Source organism: Protobothrops mucrosquamatus, unplaced genomic scaffold (genome assembly GCF_001527695.2).
Source record: "Protobothrops mucrosquamatus isolate PMUCROS unplaced genomic scaffold, P.Mucros_1.0 scaffold2289, whole genome shotgun sequence".
Taxonomy (NCBI): Eukaryota; Metazoa; Chordata; class Lepidosauria; order Squamata; family Viperidae; genus Protobothrops; species Protobothrops mucrosquamatus.
This window is the reverse complement of record NW_015388376.1, coordinates 49079-71262: the sequence shown is the minus strand read 5'-3', so window position 1 is coordinate 71262 and position 22184 is coordinate 49079. Positions and strand designations below refer to the sequence as shown.

At 38.8% G+C, this 22184-nt stretch overlaps 1 protein-coding gene across 1 annotated transcript in view; it reads left to right on the top strand.

The window, feature by feature from the left end:
• The window catches only part of SHQ1 (SHQ1, H/ACA ribonucleoprotein assembly factor), an 80971-nt gene extending 60611 nt beyond the window's left edge, over window positions 1-20360 (top strand). Inside the window, 2 exon segments of the mRNA XM_015824605.2 lie at window positions 14953-15592; window positions 20178-20360. Of these exon segments, the coding sequence (XP_015680091.2) occupies window positions 14953-15592; window positions 20178-20360 (823 nt within the window).
• Window positions 20361-22184: the final 1824 nt, after the last annotated feature.

The following is a 22184-nucleotide window of genomic DNA, read 5'->3' as shown; positions in this document are numbered from 1 at the left end:
TTGTTTTTTAGCCATCTGGGTTATCTGCATTCTCAGTATATTGTGTATGTAAGTCTTCAGCACCTTCCGTCTTAATGTTGCTTTCTTCAGTTTCTGTTGCTGTTGAAATTGCAGATTCTTTAGATGAAATCAAAGTTTGGGTGTCGAAGTTCTGAGTAGATTGTAGCTGGCATTCTTTCAAATCCACTTTAATGTTAGTTCCTTCTTCTTCTGTTGCTTTTTGGGTTGTAAATTCATCAGTTGAAATCTGGGCTGCATTTTGTAGCTTTAAGGTGGCATGTATATCTTTCATTCTGGAGTTCGTTAGCTCAGTAGCCGCTAAGATTTTTTCAAGTATAAATTTGAAGTTAAGCTGTGGGTGGTGTTCCTCCATTTCTGTGGTATTTACAAGTAGTCTTTTAGTGGAGGCTATTTTTAATAAAAGTCAATAACTATCCACCTCCACTATAGAGATTTTTTTTCACCACCCAGCTGTTTCAAGTTCTTATCGTTTTTGAAAATGTCAAGGACAAATTTTAGTCTCAGAAGTCTCCCAGTCAAAAAAAGTTTTTCACTTGCTGTTCCAAAGTTCACCACAAGATGTCCCCAGTAACATACAAAGTTAAGCTTTCATCCGGTTCAAAGAAAGAAGAGAGAAATATTCCTTTTTTTCCAGCTTAGCAAACAAATAAAACAATAAGTTTCTGTAAGAGTAAAGAACTTTTTGGGAGCCCAGGTATCCAGAAATTACAAGTCCAAATATTTGGTCATTTAGTCTAGTTGTTCTCTTTTTTTCCCCTTAGCTTTATATTTCCAAAGTAGGCAGGAGCCGCAGAATTGAGCAGGGGGAAAGGGGTATTTCCAAAGGCTTTTACAGGAAAATAGTTGGGAAGCAGGAAAGGTAAGGTAAGGTCTCACCCAACTCCTCCAGGTTGCTTTCGTCATGTAGTTAGTAGTGCTTTGGGCTTTGGGCTGGAACGGCTTGGTGATCGGCCATGTTAATGGCCAATCTTTTCTTTGTCGGTCCAAAGGAGCTGCCTTGGATCCAACGGAAGGTTTGCTGCCCTTCCGCGGTCAGCCGAGGGTCCTCCTCAGCAGTGGTCGCCCCTCCAGGGCGACTTTCAACCCTTTGCAGGGTCTTCCGGCAGAGAAAAACCGGACGGCGGAGAGAGCAGCCTCTCCGCACACCCGCCGGCGCCGCGATCGCAAACCGGAAGTCAACTTGTTAATAAATATTGATGATTCAAATTAGTAGACACTTCAAAAGGAATGTTTCACAGTGATTACAGGAATGTTTGGATTAATGAGCTGTAGAAGTAAAAATACTTATGAGTATTTGAAACTTTAGCCAATGTGCAATGAAATATAATAGCTTACATTTCACATTTTCTGAAGCTCCAAAGAGATTTTTATTTCTATTCAATAAAACTTCACATCTGGCAAATTTTAAATTATAACTCCTAGAATTCCTAACCAGTTGTTTCACCAAACTTGGAGAGAAAGAATTTGGGGGAGCCCAGCCTAAATAGCTTGAAACCAAGTTCAACTGAAGTTTTCAGAAGACTGTCAGAATAATGTACACAGTCCATCTTCCCTTAAGCTACTATACATAACATTTTATATTTGATTTCCACTTCTCTTCCTTTGTGGTAGTGGTGGGGGGGAGAATTTCTCTATACAGTGTTTCTTCTGTGTGAAGTTTTAGGCTGCGTCTTTGTGATCAGTGTAGAGGAAGATAGATAAAATCTGTATAAAGGTGTCCCAAAAATATTTGATGGGGCATCCAATTGGGAAAGTTGCAGTAATCTTGAACTTTTTGGAGAATGTGCTATTAAATAATTAAATAGTCTGAACTTTGGATTTTGTGTCAGGTACTTTCTCCATATCCATTTTTCTCCATTCCCAGATTAATCATTCTCTCAGAAACCTCATTAAATACATATTAAATACTGGACACAGATATAGAGCCATGTCTTGAATGGGGAAAAAACCCAAGCATCTTTCTAAACAGAAATTCTCAAATGGAGGTGGGGTTGATTATAAGCAAACCCACAAGGTTAAAAAAAACTGGCTTGTACAGGCAAAGCAAGAACATTGACATGACTTGCTCAGACTCTGCTCATTGCTTTGACCTTGGGAAAGAGTTGCTGCCTACAGAGCAATCAGACAAGATAGGAAAGAGTTCACTGTTGTCTAATAGTCAAAGAAACTTAGGGAAGGGCTCAATCTGATAGATCAAGTTTGTACCTTCAGACTTGCAATCTTCTCTTAATGCAGCCTTACAATAAAGCAGGATTGGCTTTCCTATCTGGTTTATCTGGAAAATCTGACAATATCAAAGGAAGAAATTTTAATTTTATCTTGCAGTTCCAATACAAGATAATATATTTTCAAGAAGATTGAGTAATGTAACCCTAAATTGGTTCTGCCTTCTATAGGTAATATAGGAGTAACAAAAAAATGTTGTATGCACTGATAGAACACATTTCATATATGCATTTCCCGTGACTTCATATGCATTCTTTGTGGGTGTAGTCTGCATGGCAGACTACATACCCCATAGGTCAGTGATGGCGAACCTTTTAGAGCATTGTGGTGCCCTCAGGGGAGCAGGGAGGTGCCTCCAAGTGCTGCCTCTGGCACACAAAAACCAGGGGCACAAAAATGGGCCACTGTGCTGCAAGGCGCAAAAACAGCTGCTGCCGCGCCATGGGGTGCAGATACAAGGTGCTGCACCACGCAAGAACGGGGCAGGGCTAGTGAGTATCACGCAAACACTAGCCCCGCCCCATTTGCAGTGCGTGCGTGCTCGCGGCCCCGTGCACACATGCACGCATGTAAAATGCTTCTCCCTTTTCTTCCAGTCCACCAATCAACAATGGTTGGTGACCTCTGCTCTACCACCTCTACTCGAGCTTGCTAGTCGGCCGTTTCGCCTCCTTTGTGCTGGGCGGGGCTCCTGCTCCGGTGGTGATCTGATGGACCTGCTGCTGGCGGCGGTGGTGGTGCGTGTGCCAACAGAGAGGGCTCTGAGTGTCGCCTCTGGCACGCGTGCCATAAGTTCGCCAACACTGCCATAGGTGAAATGTGATACACTCAAGTTACCTCAACTTGGCCCTTTAAAAAAGGAAAACTTGAAAAAAATACGTGGATTGAAGTGGGCAGAAGTGGGATTTTCCATTTCTCCAGGAGCTTCTAAATTAACCCTTGAAATATCCCCCAAAGTTGGAAAAATAACTGAAGCAAAGAAATATTCATTCCAGAAAGACAGCTGTTTCTTTATGCTAGATTTATTTATTTATTTGCATCATGCTAAATCTCATGATCTCTCTTTGTGCAGACAAGTTAAGTAACTGGATATTTGCTCTCAGCCTCTCAGTTATTGCATGATGCTATACATTTTTATTAAAATCCTCTTGTGATCTATAATGTTTTATGCACTCTTTCTAATTTCTTTCAAGAGACTCTGGCAGGAGGAACTGCATTTATAGCATACCACTGCCTTCTTGTGGGCTATCTGGAGCGTTATATATATTTTTATATATATATTCTTTTTTTAGCCAATTTGCCAGTTGTACTTTGTCCATCTGGCAATTTCTCTTCTTCAACACCAAATGTTTACATTTGTATTTTACAATGTAACCTTAAATGGAAGGGAAGATGTAATCTATTTTAAAATAAAGTTTGATTTTGTTTATCTCCTGTGCTTTATCATCAACAGGGTTTGGAGGTGGAAGGGCTGAATCTTCATAGTCATATGCCTCTACAAAAAATGGCACTATTGAATATTTTGACCCTTTTTTTAACTTTATGACTTTTTAATTGCCTGAAAAGTCACCCGGGGAATGAAGCCTCTTATCTCAAGCACACCACAAATAGGGAGGTGATATGCTGAGCTATGCGGGCTCAGGAATTCTGGGAGTTGAAGTCCACGAGTCATAAAAGAGCCAAGGTTGCCTACCCCTGTCCTAGATGGTATTAGCAAGAGTTACCAAATCACTACCTGAAAACAGAAGGCAGGTCCAGGATATAAAAGCAAAAGAGTTTGTATTATTTCATTCTTTTGTGCACTGCAAAATGTTATAAACCTATCTTACTGAATTGGATAAGACAGGAAAAGTATAAGTCACTTTGCAGCAGAATTTCCAAATCTTTGAATGTAATAATAATAATAATAATAATAATAATAATAATAATAATAATAATAATAATAATAATAATAATAATAATAATAATAAAGTTGGAAGGGACCTTGGAGGTCTTCTAGTCCAACCCCCTGCTCAGGCAGGAAACCCTATACCATTTCTGACAAATGGCTGTTCAGTCTCTTCTTAAAAACTTCCAGTGTTGGAGCATTCACCGCTTCTGGAGGCAGGTTGTTCCACTGGTTAATTGTTCTAACTGTCAGGAAGTTTCTCCTTAGTTCTAGGTTGCTTCTCTCCTTGGTTAGTTTCCATCCGTTGCTTCTTGTCCTGCCTTCAGGCGCTTTGGAAAATAGCTTGACTCCCTCTTCTTTGTGGCAGCTGCTGAGATATTGGAATACTGCTATCATGTCCCCCCTCGTCCTTCTCTTCATTAAACTAGACATACCCAATTCCAGCAACCGTTCCTTATATGCTTTAGCCTCCAGTCCCCTAATCATCTTTGTTGCTCTTCTCTGTACTCTTTCTAGAGTGACAGGTAACTGAAGCAACCACCAGGCCCACCCACAGTAATGCTGTGGTGAATATCAATTGTTAATGTCAGATGTATGGGCAAGTTTTGGGAAGCTGCCTCTCATTGCTTTGACTGTTCCCTGAAGCTACATGCTAAATAAAAACATGCATACTATTTAGCTTGCAATTAAACATTTTCCTTAAGCGGTTGGCACCACAGCAACTGATAATTACCACAAACAACATTTTGAAAAAGTCGTATTATGCTTCTTTACGTAGGATCACTCTTGGCATAATAACAAGCTATCTTTGCTGTAAATGTACATATGATTTGAGTACACCTAGTATTCACTAGCTCAATTAATCACATGGGGAAATTAAAATGAGTTACTTTAATCTTTCTAAATTATCAAAGGAGTTTAAAACTTCAGGGTACATTTACCAAGTCTTTATGCTTTGCCTGAGACACATCTTTTTTATAATTAATTAAACTGCCTGAAGTCACAGGCAAACTCTCATCTTTTGACTTTTCCTTAATGCCTAGTTTTATGGAGCAAAATCTTTCTTCCTCCCCCTCCCCTCCTCTTGAGCTACTGCTTGTACTTACAACAGCTCTTCTCATTGGTGGAGATTTAGCTGTTAAATGTTCCCTTTTAGCTAGGAAGATGTCAGGCATATTGGGACATCTTAGTATGGATTTTGTTTCTTTTTTTGAAAAAGAAAGGAAAAAAACCAAGGTTAGCTTTTCCATTAAACAATGTTACTGCAGTCTTGAAGTGAACAGTGGCGGAATTAGTATTATGCAGACAAAAATGTCAAAACACTAGATTATTATACGATTGTGGTTTTTTTTCCACAAAATAGATCTTGATTGACAAAGTTGAACAAGAATTTTGTTAATTGTCCAATTGTGCTAGATGGCTCAACAGTTAGGTACAAGACAAATACTGATATTCTGTAAACTATTAACAGTTTCTATATAGCAGTTGTTGGAAAATTGTAATGCAAAGTCTAAATATTTCTTGCAAAAGAATAAAGTACTGATATTATTTGCATTTTCAAACTTGTCAAGTTTAAAATGTGAGGACCACAATCCCCAGCAAGCTGACTGGGGAATTCTGGGAATTAAAGTCCACACATCTTAAAAGTTTGAAAAACGTTAATTGTAATCCAATTTAAATGACAACTTTCCTTTCATAATTATTTGCAATCCTGAGGTTTGATGAGGGGACATTTGGGTTTGAAGTATTCTACAGTACAATGTATAACTTCTGTACTGATGTTTTCATGAACGTGATGACAAAATTGCATTGGAGTCAAGCAAACTATTTTTCCATGGGTTTTGGTGGGGAGAATACAGTTAGTCCTCATTTAACAACCATTCACAGTTACGGCGATGATGACAAACTAAATTTATAGACAATCCTTGCATTTACAACCTTTGTAAATTTGTAAAGCAAACAAAACCTGTACTAAGATAAGTACAATCACAGTTTCACTTAGTGACCACTTTGCTTAAAAACAGAGTTGCCAGTCCAATTGTGATTGCTAAATCTAAGGATTCCTGACTGATTAGAAAATCTCTATAAACTCATGGGTACAGGTAATCCCCCAGGTACGAGTGTTTATTTAGCGCAGTGGTTCTCAACCTTTTTAATGCCGCGACCCCAACCGGTCGTAAGTGGAGGACTAAACCGGTCGTAAGTCAAGGACTAAACCGGTCGTAAGTCGAGGACTAAACCAGTTGTAAGTCGAGGACTACCCAACCGGTCGTAAGTCGAGGACTTTCCCTGCCCGGGAGCGCCACGCATGCGTGGTTCCGCCCCCTGCGCCGGCCGAGGCGTAGCTGGCAAGCGGCAGAGACGGAGCAGGCCGACCACCAGCTGGCTCAGCTCAAGGGAGGTAAGGCACCAGCCGGAAAAGGGGAAAAAATGGCGGACAGCCTTGCTTGGCGACCCCCGTGAAATGGTCGATCGACCCCAAATGGGGTTGCGACCCATAGGTTGAAAACCGCTGATTTAGCGAGTTTTCATAAAAATGAATTAATTCAGAAAGGGTACTTACATTAGAAATTCAAAATTGTGGCCAAAAAGAGGCCTGTGTAGCCATGTGACTTGGTTTCAGTCTCTACTGCAGCAGTGGCCATTTTTATCTCTGTGACTTTCCTGGGCCATTCAGGGCTACGAGAAGCCGGAATGGTGTTTTTGTTGGGGGTTTTTTTTTGTCCCTGGTCATATGGCTAAACAAGAGCCGAGCCGAGTCAACACCGTTTTTTGCTTTTGCTGCAATCTGCTACTGCCTGGACTTGAGTGCTAGAATTACTTCTGTAAGTATTTTAAAATATTTTTTTATTACCCTATATAGTGTTTGTTTGCAAGCACTTTGGGAACTGCTCTGCTTTTTAACTACTGTACTTTGCAAACTATTGTGTTTGCAAACTATTGAGCTTTTATTTTGGAGATTAGCATTTATTACTGTAGTTTGTAGGTTTTAAATTTAAAATGCCTCCAGAAGTTGTGGGTGCCCCATATTATTATTATTATTATAAGAGACTGGATAGGCATTTATCAGAAATACTCTCTTGTTAGACCAATGGGTTACACTAGATGATCTCAAGGTCCCTTCCATCTCTGTTACTATTGCAAGCTGAGAGTTCTGCAAATTCCTCTCCCATCTCCCTCTGGCTGGAGACTGTTAAGCTAATTAGTGGCAAGTTTATTTGTTTTTTAAAGCAATGGCCCCACCCCACCCTTCTGGGCAGCTAGCTGAAAACGCTTCAGCTGGCTAGCAGCAGCTATTTTTTTAAAAAAAGTAACTGCAGTGGCTCCAAGCTAAAGTGGAGGCAATTTATTTCCTGAGCGCACCAGAAACAGCTGATAGGCGGCTGACGGGATACCCTCCCAATTCAGTTAACATGGCAGCTATCAGAGGAAATAGTAAGTCAGATCTACGTTCATTAACAACCCATATGATTTAATTAATGAATTTGATTTTAAAAATTTGTAAAATTGAGTCTGATTCATTTGATGAGTTTTTTTGTCTTACGAGCCTAATGGCCAGGCTCCGTTAGGTTCGTACCTCAGGGACTACCTGTATTAGTATTCAAGCATGCTTCTCAAATTCTTTTGTCACTAATAAAGCAAGTACAGTCATCAGAAGAGCTCAAGCAGAATAACAATAGTTTGAAAGTAAAGCTATATTAAAAAGCATAAATGGGTTCCTGCTAAAAAAAAAGGCAGCCCATTTCCTCCCTCAGTTTATTTCATGTTCTTATAGTATATGCTTGCCTGCCCTATCAGTAGTAGTCAGGCAATGGAGGAACAAAAATATATATAGCAAGATCATAATAACTCATTATGAATAAAGAGAGATAATGTAAAAAAATTTTCAGGGACTATTCATAGTCTTATATTTTATTTTTGTCTCTAAACATTGGAATTCCTGTTCTTAAACCTATAGCGGTCCAATAGAGATATACTGTTATATCTCTAATCAAAAATATTCTACGGATTACATTTAGCAGCAAAAGTTTGCTCAGGCAAGGTTTCTCCTTCCTAGGAATGGTTCTTGATAATGTAGCTGTCTTCCTCAGATAGCATGCACTTGTCATCCTCTTGACTTTGTGGCTGAATTTGTTTGAAAAAGGCCTGTTTTACTTGTTCTTGTTTGTCAGGAAAAGAGAGACATGTTGGAGGTACCTACGTGACAGGAAATTCTGCCTGTTGCTCTTGTTTTCTGAGCAGAGTGCATGTTATACCCTTGCTTTTGATAAGATGTCAGGACTGTGATTTGCAGCACAAATGGAAGACGAGTGATTATGTCTGTATCTTTAAAAATAAACAGTGTCTTGTTTGAATGAGTCATACGTTTACCTGGCTCCTAGCCAGAATTGTGAAGTGCTTATAATGCTCCTGGTGTTATGAAGTTTGCTGATCTGGCTGTCAGCCAAACATATGTAATATTCATTCTGATAATATGGATGTTTCTCTTTTGAAAGGAGTGGCTGTTGTTCTGAGGTTTCTTTGTGCATACTAGAGTTTAAATACTTGAATAGCTCTCCATCTTTAATGCTAAGGAAATAGAAAGATTACAGCAAAGCACCAGTGTTTTTTTTCTTCTCTTTAAAAGGAATTTACAACTGATTTATAAATGACTTTTAATATGTCAAAAAGTATTTAATAAATAATAAAATTATTGTATATCTCTTTAGTGTCATAGGGAGCTTAAATAGTATATAGGTCGTGGGAAGTTTATTTTTCTACATAGTCAAAGAGAATCATAGTCAAAGATAGATAATTGACAAATAGCAAGTTTACATCAGTCCATTTCTAGAATAACCAAAGAATTTGAAACACCAGCCCTATATTAAGTAGCTCCCAATTCAGTTAAAATTGTGGTCCAGCTCCAATTTACTTGCTTGGAAACTATATTCTGAAAAGAACATTGTTCCAGACTTATGCTAAGATGCTAGTTATTCATTTATCAGCATCTCAGATACATGTTAATGTATTTAAGTTGTTGACACTAGGAGGTTTTTAGCACGTTTGTATTCACCTTATGGTTGAAAAAGAGTGGTGGTATAAAAAGGTTGGCTATTAATTAAATCTTGAGATTGAGTGGTTAACCAGTGGAACAACCTGCTTAACCAGTGGAACAACCTGCCTCCAGAAGCGGTGAATGCTCCAACATTGGAAGTTTTTAAGAAGAGACTGGACAGCCATCTGTCCGAAATGGTGTAGGGTTTCCTGCCTGAGCAGGGGGTTGGACTAGATGACCTTCAAGGTTCCTTCCAACTTTACTATTATTATTATTATTATTATTAAATAGAGGCTATAATTAGGAGAAGTCAGCTGTCCTGTCATATGTAATTAAACAATAGAAAAATGCCTACAATGTTGGTAGGTTAAGTATGTTCTGGTTGATTTGTGGGGTTCTTGGGTGTATGTAAATATATATATTTTTACAAAGAAGAGAATAAAACAATGTGTTGCATGAAATGCGGAGCTAGAGAGAGTATGAAGGAAAAGGAAATCAGGCGTGACTAGCAGACACATGCTGGCATTTTTTGTTTTAGTTTTTTTGTTCGGTTTTATTTTGTTTTTGCAGCAGAGGTTTTTTTTTTCTCAGGCTATCAATCAACTTTTCACCACTTCCTGCAACAGCAGGTCTGCAATAAATCCTGCTGTAACTGATTGGGTTTCATTTCCTCTGCCAAAGTCTACTAACCTGCGAGGCATGACACAGTGACACCAGAGTGAGCAGCTGATAATGTAATACACAACTCCTGTGAGGCAAAAGTTAAAAGTGCTTGTTCTCTCAGCAGAATGATTTTAAAGATCTTTATATTCTAGTTCCCAGGAGGGATAATTACTCAGTATAACACAGAGAACATTTCTTAATCTCCTAAAGGAATTTTATTTAAAAGTGTGTGGAAAGGATGGAGATAGCTGAATGGTGTGGGTTTTTTTTTTCTTCTTTTAATGTTCTCAGCCCTTTCTAAATTACCTTCATTCCAGGGGGCAATGCAGCCTCTGAAAACACGTTCCAGCAGAATGTTCAACCCCAATTATAAGACTATTAAGAGAAAGGTGGTAGCTCAGCAACTAAGTAGGGAGGGCACATTCTAGGTTCAAATTCCTGATGCTGCCACTTAAAAGAATCTGAGGTATCAGAGCCTGGAGAAACAGCTGTTGCAGACCTTGAGAATTGGTGGGAGATAATGATGATAATTATGCTAAAAGATGTGCCCGTGTTCTTCTATATTCCTAAATATTATCTCTGTAAAAACATTTAAAAGCAATCAAATAGCATTGATTTCTCTAGTCTTTAAGAAAAAAAATGACAAATAAAAATTTCAATTCAGTTTCCCTTAATCCAGTTAACACATTTGTCCCTGTATGACAGGGATCTTTAAACATGGCCTTTTTATGACTCGTGGACTTCAACTCCCAGAATTCCTCAGCCAGGCACATTGGCTAAGGAATTCTGGGAGTTGAATTCCATAACCCTAACCCTAACCCTAAAAGGGCCAAGTTTGAAGACACCTGCTGTATGACATAGTTAGCTATAGAGACAAGGTATTTAAATAAGTGCAGACTATATGTTTTTTTTATTTAGCAAGCAAGTGGCTCTCATAAAATGGGGAAAGCTTCTAAAAGAAACAATTCTCACTTGCTCATCTTTACAGTTGTCATGCCTTCAATCATACCATTCATGTCATGCTGACAGGGAGAGATGCTAATTGTGGCTGTGTTGTTCCTACCCAGTGAGAGTGATAAAGAGGCAAGCGCAGTTTCTTTTTTTAATTTGAACAATTTGCATGTGTCTGTATTCACAGGCTTTTACCAAACTGGAGCAATACCGTGACTGAAATGAATGTGACCGAAAATGTAAACAGGAAAAAGTACATTCCCAAGCATGCACAAAAATAAAGATGTCATTGGCCCAAAGTATTACAAATTAACATTCTTCTTTAAGAAGCATATTTCCATGTTCTCCAATTGCTCTGTGCTTTTTAAGCAAGGCAAGGCTGAAGAATTTTAATTTACAATGAAATCTTTCTTCCTTTCTTTGAAATTCCTGGGATTCCATCTCCCACCACTAGCAGTCATTTATATTAACAGCAATAGTATAGTATAGTATAGTATAGTATAGTATAGTATAGTATAGTATAGTATAGTATAGTATAGTATAGTATAGTATAGTATAGTATAGTATAGTATAGTATAGTATAGTATAGTATAGTATAGTATAGTATGTAAGCTGAGACTTATATACTGCTTCATAGTGCTTTACAGCCCTCTCTAAGCGGTTTACAGAGTCAGCATATTGCCCCTAACAATCTGGATCCTCATTTTACCGACCTCAGAAAGATGGAAGGCTGAGTCAACCTCGAACTGCTGGCAGTCAGCAGAATTAGCCTGCTATACTGCATTCTAACCACTGTGCCACTATGGCTCGTATGCATTCCCTTCCTTCATTATCTGAACATTAGAGATGCCCAGATTTGCTGATGGCAAGTTGATGTGGGAATGAAAATCCCTTGTTAACTTTTGGTACCAGGTGCTGATGTTGGAAGTAAAGAAGGCCACAGTTTACATTTGCTGAGTGAATAATGGTCTCGGCAAAGATTACTTCCGCCACTAAAGGCTTTTAAATGTACTGTCTGGACCCATTTCAGCTGGGCTGTCAACCAAGATAAGTACTGCGATGCCTTGGCTAAAATTGGATGGGATAAATGCAGACTTGCTAATTCTTCCAAACTGTTCACAACTTTTGTTATTATGGCTATCCTGGTTTGTCAGGAAGGATTGGATATGGAGCACAGTGCTGCAGGTTTACTATATAAGCCTGGATTTCTGACTTCTAATATCCCACAAGGTTCCAACTTGTCCCTCTTGATATTCAATAGCTACATGAAACACTGATGGTGATCATTCAGAACTTGGAATGATCTGTTTCTGTTTTCCAGCTACTCTAAGAAAGCATTGTCTAAACTCAGTGACACATGGATGAGGGAGAACAAGCTACCATTTAATCCAGACAAGACTGCCATTGTCAATAGGGAGTTGATTTAGGATTAAAGTTCAAACAGTAATGCATTCTTCTGAAAGAAATATATATATACTGTATTCACTCTGAAAGTGCAACTTGATCCTCATCTGTCACTGAATTTACAGGAATCATGTGAAGCTTGTATATAGGATGTTCTGCATTTGTTGCTAGGACCCTCTCAAGCATAATTTGAAGTGGTGATACTGATCTTTTTGGTAACAGAGCATTCAAGAATTGTCTCTCACCCTTTCAGGAAACAGAACATCTGTAATCTGTTTAATCAGGCTTGTAATTGTTAATTGATTACAGTGTTACATTAATTTTATATTTTTAAAAATGTTGTTGGCTATCATGAGTAAATAGATGTAGCATAAATAAAATCTCTAGTGGTTTACAGGCTGCTGGATAGTATCAGGAAGTGATTTTAGAATATTTGGGGTGGGAGGTGGCTCTTTTTTTTTCTAATATTTTAGAAATACCTTTGCAGTTTGTTGAATTCATTACAAATCAATGCAACTTGTTATTCACGTGGTTTAAAAGAAAATGACATGTCCAAATGCTATTGGGATTAATTTATTCCACTCATTCCAGGGGAAAGGGCCTTCTTCAGATCCCAATTTCAGCTAGAGAGGTCCAGGAGAGGAGCCTTTTGAAATATTCTCCTCTCAGAGATGAGATCTGCCCCTACACTAATCGTTTTCTGGAAGAGCCTAAAAACGTGCCTTTACCTTTTGGCCTGGGACTCCGACAGAATTCCACTATATTGAAGGTGGCTGATGAGATAAAGAAAATTCTCTCCCCCAAGTTGACCATCATCTTGCTTTTTAATTTTAATTTTAACTTTTTATTCTATTTTAATTGGGTGTTTTTTTACACTTTTTACCTTTTACTGTATTGTAAAAGTTGCTCAGAGTCATTGTATTAGTGTGATGGACAACAAAGAAATCCAATAAATAAAAATAAATAAAATAATACAATGACTAGAGCCTGAAAAGCATTTTATAAAGACCTGCTAGCCAGCAATTCTGCAGCTAGAACATGCAGAAGAACCCTCTCCCAGCTGATACCCACCAGTTATTGCTCAAAGAGATACTGCCTTTCATCCTGAAAATATGATTTGATCATTGATCCTGATTAAGAGCAATGGGAGGGGGTGCTACTTTATATTTTATTCTTCTAACTATCCTGACATATCCAAGATCTCCTGTCCTATTTAACATCTACATCAGGGGTGTCAAACTGCCAGCCCGCGGGCCAGATGTGTCACACGGAAGCTGCGCACAACCAAGTTCCGGCAAGGAGCAAAAAGTCGTGATACGTCACGACACGTCACATGACGCGACGAATTTGACACCCCTGATCTAGATGAAGCAATTGGTAGAGGTCATCTTTAGCCATGGTGTGAGGTATCATCATTATGCATTATACTTCACATTGCTTACTTCACATCAGGTGAAGTAAGCAAAGCTGTTGATATTCTGTCTTGGTATGTGGAGACTGGGAATTTAGATGGGGGACAACAGGCTTCAGCTCAACACTGGCAGCTTTTGGGACCACCAGCACTTGAGAATTTACCATCTTTAGTTTTGGGTGGAGTGGCGCTGCTCCAGACAGACTCAGTGCACAATCTAGCGATCCTTATAGAACTCATGACTCATGTTTGATGAGCAAATGGCAGTCATGGCTGGGAGGAACTTCGCACAACTTTAGGTCGTATGCCACTTCCTCTTACTCCTAGACCAGGAGACCCTCCACTTAGTCACTCATGCTCTTGTCACCTCCCACATGTATTATTGTAACATGATGTACAGGGGATTGGCCTTGAAGAGCATCTGGAAACTCTAACTGGTGCAAACTGAATGATGAATCTAGATCAGTACACTTTACACCTCTGTTCTGCTAGCTGCATTGGTTAGCAATTTGCTTCTGGGTTCAAATCAAGATGTGGTAATTACTGCTAAATCCTACATAGCATGGGGCTGGATTATTTGAGGGACCCCCACTCCCCAATCAGGAAGGAGTATCATCTGATAGAAGCCAAGAGGAGAGTCTTTTCTGCAGTGGCACCCACCTTCTGGAACATCATTCCCCCTGAGGTCAGATTGGCCCCAACCTTGCTGGCCTTCCAGAAGGACCTGAAGACATGGCTGTGTCACCGGCTCTGGGGAGGTCTGTTAAAGTAGGTGTGGAGCCTGCAAAGTGGGAAAATTAGTTCATTGTCCTGCAAATTATGCTTTTAACATAACGGTTTGTATTATTTTTTAAATTTAAAATGAATTTTCCTGCTTTTTTTTTAGTTATATCATTCTATTGCTTTTTGTGTTTTTCTCTTTCTACACTACCCAGAGGCATGTGTATAAATCTAGTCTGCAAGGATATGTGTTTATCAGAGGAATTATAGGAAGAGAGAGAGAGAGGAAGAGAAGTTTTCTTGGCCCCATCTACCCATTGTCCACTTCCAGGCCTAACAATTGGGCAGCTATCAAAGGACTCTCTAGTTATCAATGCCTCTGAAAAATGTTGTCCACCCTTTCATTCCATGAATTTACTGAGGAATTTTAGCCATCGTGGAATTAAGGGGAAAGGTGCTTTTATAAATCAGACAAAGAACAAGAAGCATGATTGACGCTCGGTTGTTGAATAATCAGAAAATCTACTCGTGGGACCTCTTGTTACTTATCGTTCTGTATATTATTGCATTGGTCACTTTTACATTTATGTCAATCAGAAACACTGAATGTTTTTTGGATCTTCCCTTCCGCAGGTCAAAGAAGTTGGCAGCTCTTGCTGATTGCATGCAGAAAGCAGAGCTGGGTAAGGAGGACTTGGGTTTCGAATTAAATGAGCTGGAAACAGCCGCACTTCTGGTACGAGAGGAAGAGAAAGAGTTAAAAGCGATTGACGACGCAGGCGATTCTGAGCAGCAGCTGCTGCTGCCTCCCTCCCAAGAAGAAGCAAGCGAATTCGAGGACTCGGGCAGCACTTCATCATACGAGACAGAAGTCTCTGATTCGGATGAACAAGAGTCCTCAGCCAGTGAAGATGGGAAAATAAATCCTTTACAATGCACACTCCCAGAGAAGAGGACAGACCCACTTATTGACGATAATGGATTAAGGCAAGACACAGGCACTTTGACACTGGAGGGTAGTAATGAAAAATCAAAGGCTTCTCTACAGTCTACATCTGTTTCGGGAAAACTGATAGAGGAATTAGAAAAGCAAATGCAGGCGGCAGTAAGGCTGACGGAGTTGCCTAAAGCTGCACCTCCTCTGAGGGGTGACGGCCAGGATTGCAGCAGCCCTTCGCAAGGGATGGGAACCAAAGGCACTGCTCAGCCTAAAGGACTTTTACTGGATCCTAATTAAGAGGAACATTTCTTGGAAGTGACTCCAAAGTTTTGGGTATTACAGATGAAGCTTCTTAGACAATAATTAGGGAGAAATTGTTAATATATGGAAGCAAAATAAGTTTTTTAATGTATGTATGTATGTATGTATGTATGTATGTATGTATGTATGTATGGGTGTCCCTCATAAAGATCTTCATGAGATAAAGGTGTTCTAAATTTATAACAGTAATCCAATCTAATTTAATTTTGATACCTAAGACAAGAATTTTCTGTAATCTTAACATTACAATAGTTTAATTGCTTTAGAAAAATATAATCAAATATGGAAGGAAGTTTCTGGTTTCTGGAAAAAAATATAAGCTTAACTATTTTTGTATTTTAAAATTAATTTTGTTAACAGTTTGATATCTTGTTTATTTGCTTTTAAATATTTTGAGGTGCTTGTGCCTGAGTAGAATAAGTAAAAAAACCTTATAATTTCCAAATATTTGCATGTAATATCTTTGACTTTCAAGATGATTTCTATATGCAGCATATTCAATATCTGTTCAGATTAATGGTAATAATATTTCCCAGTACTGAATTTTGTGGAATTTATTGGGACTTACTGCAGGCAGTGATGGGAAAGAGATTGGTTCAGTTAATATTTTACTATGAACCAATCCAAATTTCAATTCTTTAAACAGTACACAAGTTGGAATCTAGATATCTCTCAGTATTTATTTTTATGCAAATTATGTAATGTAATTGTCTTATCAAAAATTTGAACATAAACTAGGATGTGTGTGTATGCTGAGATATATGTATGATATAAATTGAAAGATTTTGTTGTGATCATTCACCACCACATAGAAAATCAATATGTGAATATCCAAAGCTGAATCAACAAAGTTGGTATAATTAGGAGAAATACATATAAACATTATTGACTAAAAGCAATATTAAAAACAGCTAAGATATTTGTTTTAGCTACACATGAGTGACAAAAAAAGAAAAGGAGTTGGTATGTATTCTCTTTGGATATATAGTCAAAAAATTCCACCTTATATATATTTGGATGAATGAGAATTTTAAGTACAAATAGGTTCATACCAGCCTTTGTTAAAAATGTAAAAATAAGATTAGGAAACTTAAAAAATAAGATTAGGAAACTTGGGGGAATCAAAACTCATGGAGTAAAATTGATAGGTTTCTATCCATCAAAATTGTCATTTGTGAGATGTGACTATATTTGGCAATATTATTTTAGAGCATACAACATATATTTCACTGCTGATTAGTAAATATTTGATTATAGATTACCTTTATGCTACTGGTCTGCGGCTCAGCTGGAGAAAATATGATTCACTGGTTAGAATGCAGGTTGAAATGTAGGAAATAACATAGTTGTAATTATTCCACTAGCTTAATAAAAGATGCATTGTGATTGAAGAGCAAAAATGAGCATTCTCATTGAGGGCTATATGCCCAAATCATATATTTTTTACAATATTTGCTATTAATAGACAAAGCTGCATTTTTTCATTTGCATCCAGGATACACAATATGCATGTCCCTATTCATAATTTGTCATCCTGAACTATAAATACTGTTTCATATTATTTGAAATTTTTCACAATGTATTTCCACAGTGATTAGTGATAACATAATAAACTATACAGAAAATGTACCTAAGACACGAGCTAGGTCAATGTGTTTCGTTTGTGCAAATTTGAAAATAAAACTGTGAGGTATCACGGATACAATTGTCCAAGCACTGGAACTCCTACGGCAAAAGGTAAGTGCCCTATTATTCATTTTCAGCCCGCCATTTTGTGACAGGCAATGAAGTGTGCTTCCTCACTGAGAATTGACTGCTATATTGATGAAAATATAACACCCTTTATTCCACTTTTTTCCTACATAAGCAAAATTCTTACTTTGGTCTGACTTTATTGTGACTCTAGAGGTTAACTTTTTCGCCCATACTCCCAATATTTAGGACTGTTCACTCTTCAGAGAAAACAACAGCTTTCAGTTTGTTTTAGAAATATATGAAATTTCAGAACTAGCTTTTGACAGCAGGCATGTCGTAAGGCTGCCTCTGAAAGCAGCATATTATGTTCAAGTGTTTCCTTAAAATAATAACATTAGAATGTGCTTCTCTACAATAATCAGTAACAGTTATGCTACGAGATCATAGTAACATTCCTCCCACATAAGCCCCAATATAGGTTTAACATAAATATTTTTAAAAAAGAATGCACAAATCAGAATCCCTTCAAAACTGCATCAAATCTTGATCCTATTTGTATGTGCCTTTTAACCACACTACTACCCATTACCACAGCTCTCTCAGCTATCAGACGATTGTCAATCTTTGATTTAGGTTACTGCTTTTCTTTCCAAATGTATTTATTTAAAATATTTGTAAAAGTATTTATAAGGAAAGAACATGTTTCCCTTTATGATGCCTCCAGTTCCTATTTAACACCTGTGGGGCAGATGTTCCTACTCAGGTCTTCTTCATGCTTTTCCATAGCAGATGCATCAGTTTATTGTTTACTAGTATTTATTAATATAAAATATGAGCATATTTGGCAACACCTTAAACATAACAGGTTGATTTCCCCTTGATCACAAAACAGCTGCACTAATCCAGGAATAGATATAGCTGCTTCCAGGGTGTTGCTGACAGGGCTCCATGCACACACATACGCAGTCCAAATTTTGTGCTCCACCTCAAAGTCAAAGTGCTACCAAATCCTAAAGCTTCTTAACAAAAATTAAGTCTTTTGGCACCTAGTTTATAATCATTTAAATTTTCATCAGTTGGCTGAAGTAAAAACATCAAAACTTAACGTGACTATCCTTCTGGGGGGAAAATTAACAATGCTATGTACTGTATGTTACACAATATACAGAGACGAATTTCCATTGCCTGGAATTTAGCTTGGCGTGTCAGAACGCTAGGATCTTCTGAAAATGCTGTGACTTTGAGTTGGCTTCTAAAAGCCCAAGGTTAATAAGTGAATAGTTAAACTTTCTATCTCATGTTAATAAATATGAATCTTTTATATAATTGCAGATCTAATCTGAGGTGATATTTTTTTTTCTAGAAAAGAGCAAATTGGTCCGAGAAGCGGGATCAACATCTACAGAAAGTAATAGGTCTATTTTATTTTTAATGTCATAGCCACTTGGCCTCTGCATAGCCTGAGTGGAGTCATTATTAATGATCTATTGAAGGGAACAAAAGTGCCCCACAGAATTAGTCTTTATGTTTGCTTTTCAGTATGTCTGGCAATTGACTGCAATAAAGCAGAATACTGGTTAGACTGAATCATGTGAGAGTCAATTCAGTAACCCTTTCAAATGAGTTTCTGGGCCAATTCAGCTGTGTCTTAGTGTGAACAAGAATGCTTGTCAGTTCAGATTATATAATGTAAATTCTCACTAAACTCAGGAGGGAAAAGCCTTCTGGATGATACCCCACACTCTTAAAATGCTAGCAAGAGTAACATGACATATTAGTTTTTACTTAACTTTGAATCTTTCTCTCTTGTCCTTGAAAGCTATGTAGAGTTTATTTTGGATTAAGTGAAGGTAACATTGATGAGGTTCTGATTGCTTCAATAAGCCCTGAATATACCAGGGCAATGAATTCATAACTTTTGAGTGTGCAGCTTGCCACCAGTGAAAGTTGTGCCTCAAGGCCAAAGAAAACAGGGGAAATGGAAGTCAAATAGATAAATGGGTTGGCTGTTTAGAATGGACCATGGATGGCAGGACACCCTCAAAGCAGCCCAGAAGAGTGGAATGAATGTAGAAACAGGTTCCCAACCTGGGGTGTCCACATCCCTAGAGGATGCAAGATGGAATTTGAGGGGATTTGACAAAGAGTGGCTTGTGTCCCTTAGTGACAAGTTACGATTACAGGTGGTCCTTATGACCACAATTGAGCCCGAAATTTCTGTTGCTAAGTGAGACAATTGTTAAATAATTTTTGCCTCATGTTATGACCTTTCTTGCCACGGTTGTTAAGTGAATAACTGTAGTTAGTAACACAATTGTAAAGTGGATCTGGCTTCCCCATTGACTCGACTTGTTAGAAGGTCCAAAAGGGGTTCATACAACCCCAGCACACTGCAACCGTCATAAATATGAGTCAGTTGCCAAGTGTCTGAATTTTGATCACATGACCACGGGGATGCTGCAACGGCCATTAGTGTGAAAAATTTACAACTCCTATTCCCATAGCTCATCGTAGAGTGAATATTTTGTTGTTAAGTGAACCCCACAGTCCTTCAGCAATGCCATTGTTTGCTATGGGGTATTTTGGGTGAAAACCAGAAGTAAATGTTGGTTTTTTTGGGGGGGGGGAGTCATAAATCAGGCCCATCAATGTGGGCCAGTTGTTAAGTGCCTGAAACACAGTCACAAGACCACCAGGGGGCACCCATTGAAACTTCAGAACTGGTTGTAAGTACCTTGGGGGGTGGGGAGGTCTGTTGTAACTTCGACCCTTCATTAAGTGACTATCCATAAGGCAAGGACTACCTATGCATCAAACTGGCTTTCTGATTTAGGAAGTATTATTTGATACAGTTTGTGTTTGTCTCTCTAAATATAAGCTTATTGCATGTTTAATCCTCCAGGCTTGCGAACACCTTATCGGTTTTCCCAAAGTAAGAAACGTGCAGCAGCACCAATACAGCAATGCAGCCTTCTACCTAATTGAAGCCAGTGGGCACTTGGCTACCCACGCTTTTAATAACAGATTGCTCAGCATCTTGGCAGCTGAACTGCGATTTGTGCTTATTGAAAAGCTGAGAATCTGAGACATCAGGCAATAAAGCTGTCTGGGTGCTCTTCAGGCAGCAGTTTTGCACAAGGATACCACCTTCCTGATGATGCTGTTTCATGTGCGAATGAGCAGCAAGTAGCCTCCTGGCATGGAGTCTGACTGAAGAATGATAATCGTACCATTCCACTTGAAGCTAGGGACAAGATGGAGCAATGTGCTGTCTAATTAAACATGAATACAAAGATGGTTCCAGTCAGTGAGTCATAAATGTTAATGGGACTTGTAAGCATAAATCACTTGCGAGCCAAACGAGGAACTAATCCCATAAATTCCACCCTTAAATATTCTTGATGTTGGCCAAGATTGGGGAGGCCTCCCATTCCCTCCACACCACTTCCCAGCACTGGCATAATTAGTTTCTGGTCACAGTTTTGTAGTAATTGGCGACAAAGAGTCCCATTTGTGAGCCTAGATCAACCAGAGAGTGTGTTTTTCTGGACGTAGCCCTGCCTGCTGTACGCTGTTGTTTGAGAATCGCAGAAGGCTTACAGCTACAGCGGGGGGTGGGGGGTGGGGTGGCTCGCTGTGGAAGTAGAACAATGATTACTCCATCTGTTCCTGCAGAGCTGAGGCCAGGGAGGCGAACAGGATTGGGGGGGGGGGGTGAGAGCAGGAAAAGGCATCTCTCACACAGGTGTCTCTGGAAGAGGCTGTTTCTTCCAGGTTGGGGGGTGGGAATGAACACGTGTACCCTGTCTCTTAAGTACCAGGCTTATTGTTGAATCGTTTTAAATCATTCAATGCTGAATTTGTCCAGCCAGGCATAGTTGAAGAAATGAAAGGAAACTGGCGTTTCCGACGTGATTTTCTGCTTTAGTTTTAACTTGTTTTGTTGGCTTCAATGTTTGGAGGGAAAGGATTTTGAGCAGAATGGAAGCGGTGGAAAAGGAAAGAGGCGGGAGATGGACACAAGGGTGCTGAGCTCCTGTTTTTCCCCCAATCCTGGAATTACAATAGACACGGAGAAGTGAACCATAGGTAGAGTTCACTTTCCCTGGCTCCCTTTCTTACTGGAAGTGATACTTCTGGAGCTGATGCTTATAGCAAGAGTGGATGGGCATGTAAAGTTTAACTGAAGCCTGACGTTCAGATTCTCCTAGCAGTCACTTTTCTCAAATTCATCCATCTCTTCCTTCAGATCAGTTCAATTTTGTCCACTCAGGCCTTCAGCCATGCTTTTTGTAATAGGCACTTTTTTTCAGTGAAAATCATGGACTCCAGTATCAATATGCATGTAGTCCTCGACTTGCAACCATTCGTTTAGTGATCAACACTGAAAAAAGTGACTTATGGCCAGTTTTCGCATTTACGGCCACTGCAGCATCCCCATGGCCACGTGATCAAAATTCAGACACTTGGCAACTGATTCATATTTATCATGGTTGCAGTCTTCCAGGGTCATGTGATCACCTTTTGCAGCCCTCTGATAAGCAAAGCCAACGGGGAAGGCAGATTCGCTTAACAATTGTGTTACTAACTTAACAACTGCAGTGATTCACAGAGGTTATAAAACGGGGCAAAACTCACTTAACAACGGTCTTAATTAGCAATGGAAGTTTGGGGCTCTATTGTGGTCATAAGTTGAAGATTCTCTCTACTGTAACACCAAAAATCAGATTTTAAGAAAAATAAAAATAAACCACTACAGAATTTAAGTAATGGCCAGCTCTATTCGACAAAGCAGTATAGATAATTACAAATAGCACTTGGATTAAAATCCAGAAAAAAAAAATAGGCTTTTAAAACATTATTTAAAGCAACCTATTGAGTCAGCCAAACATTTCACAACCTGGACTCC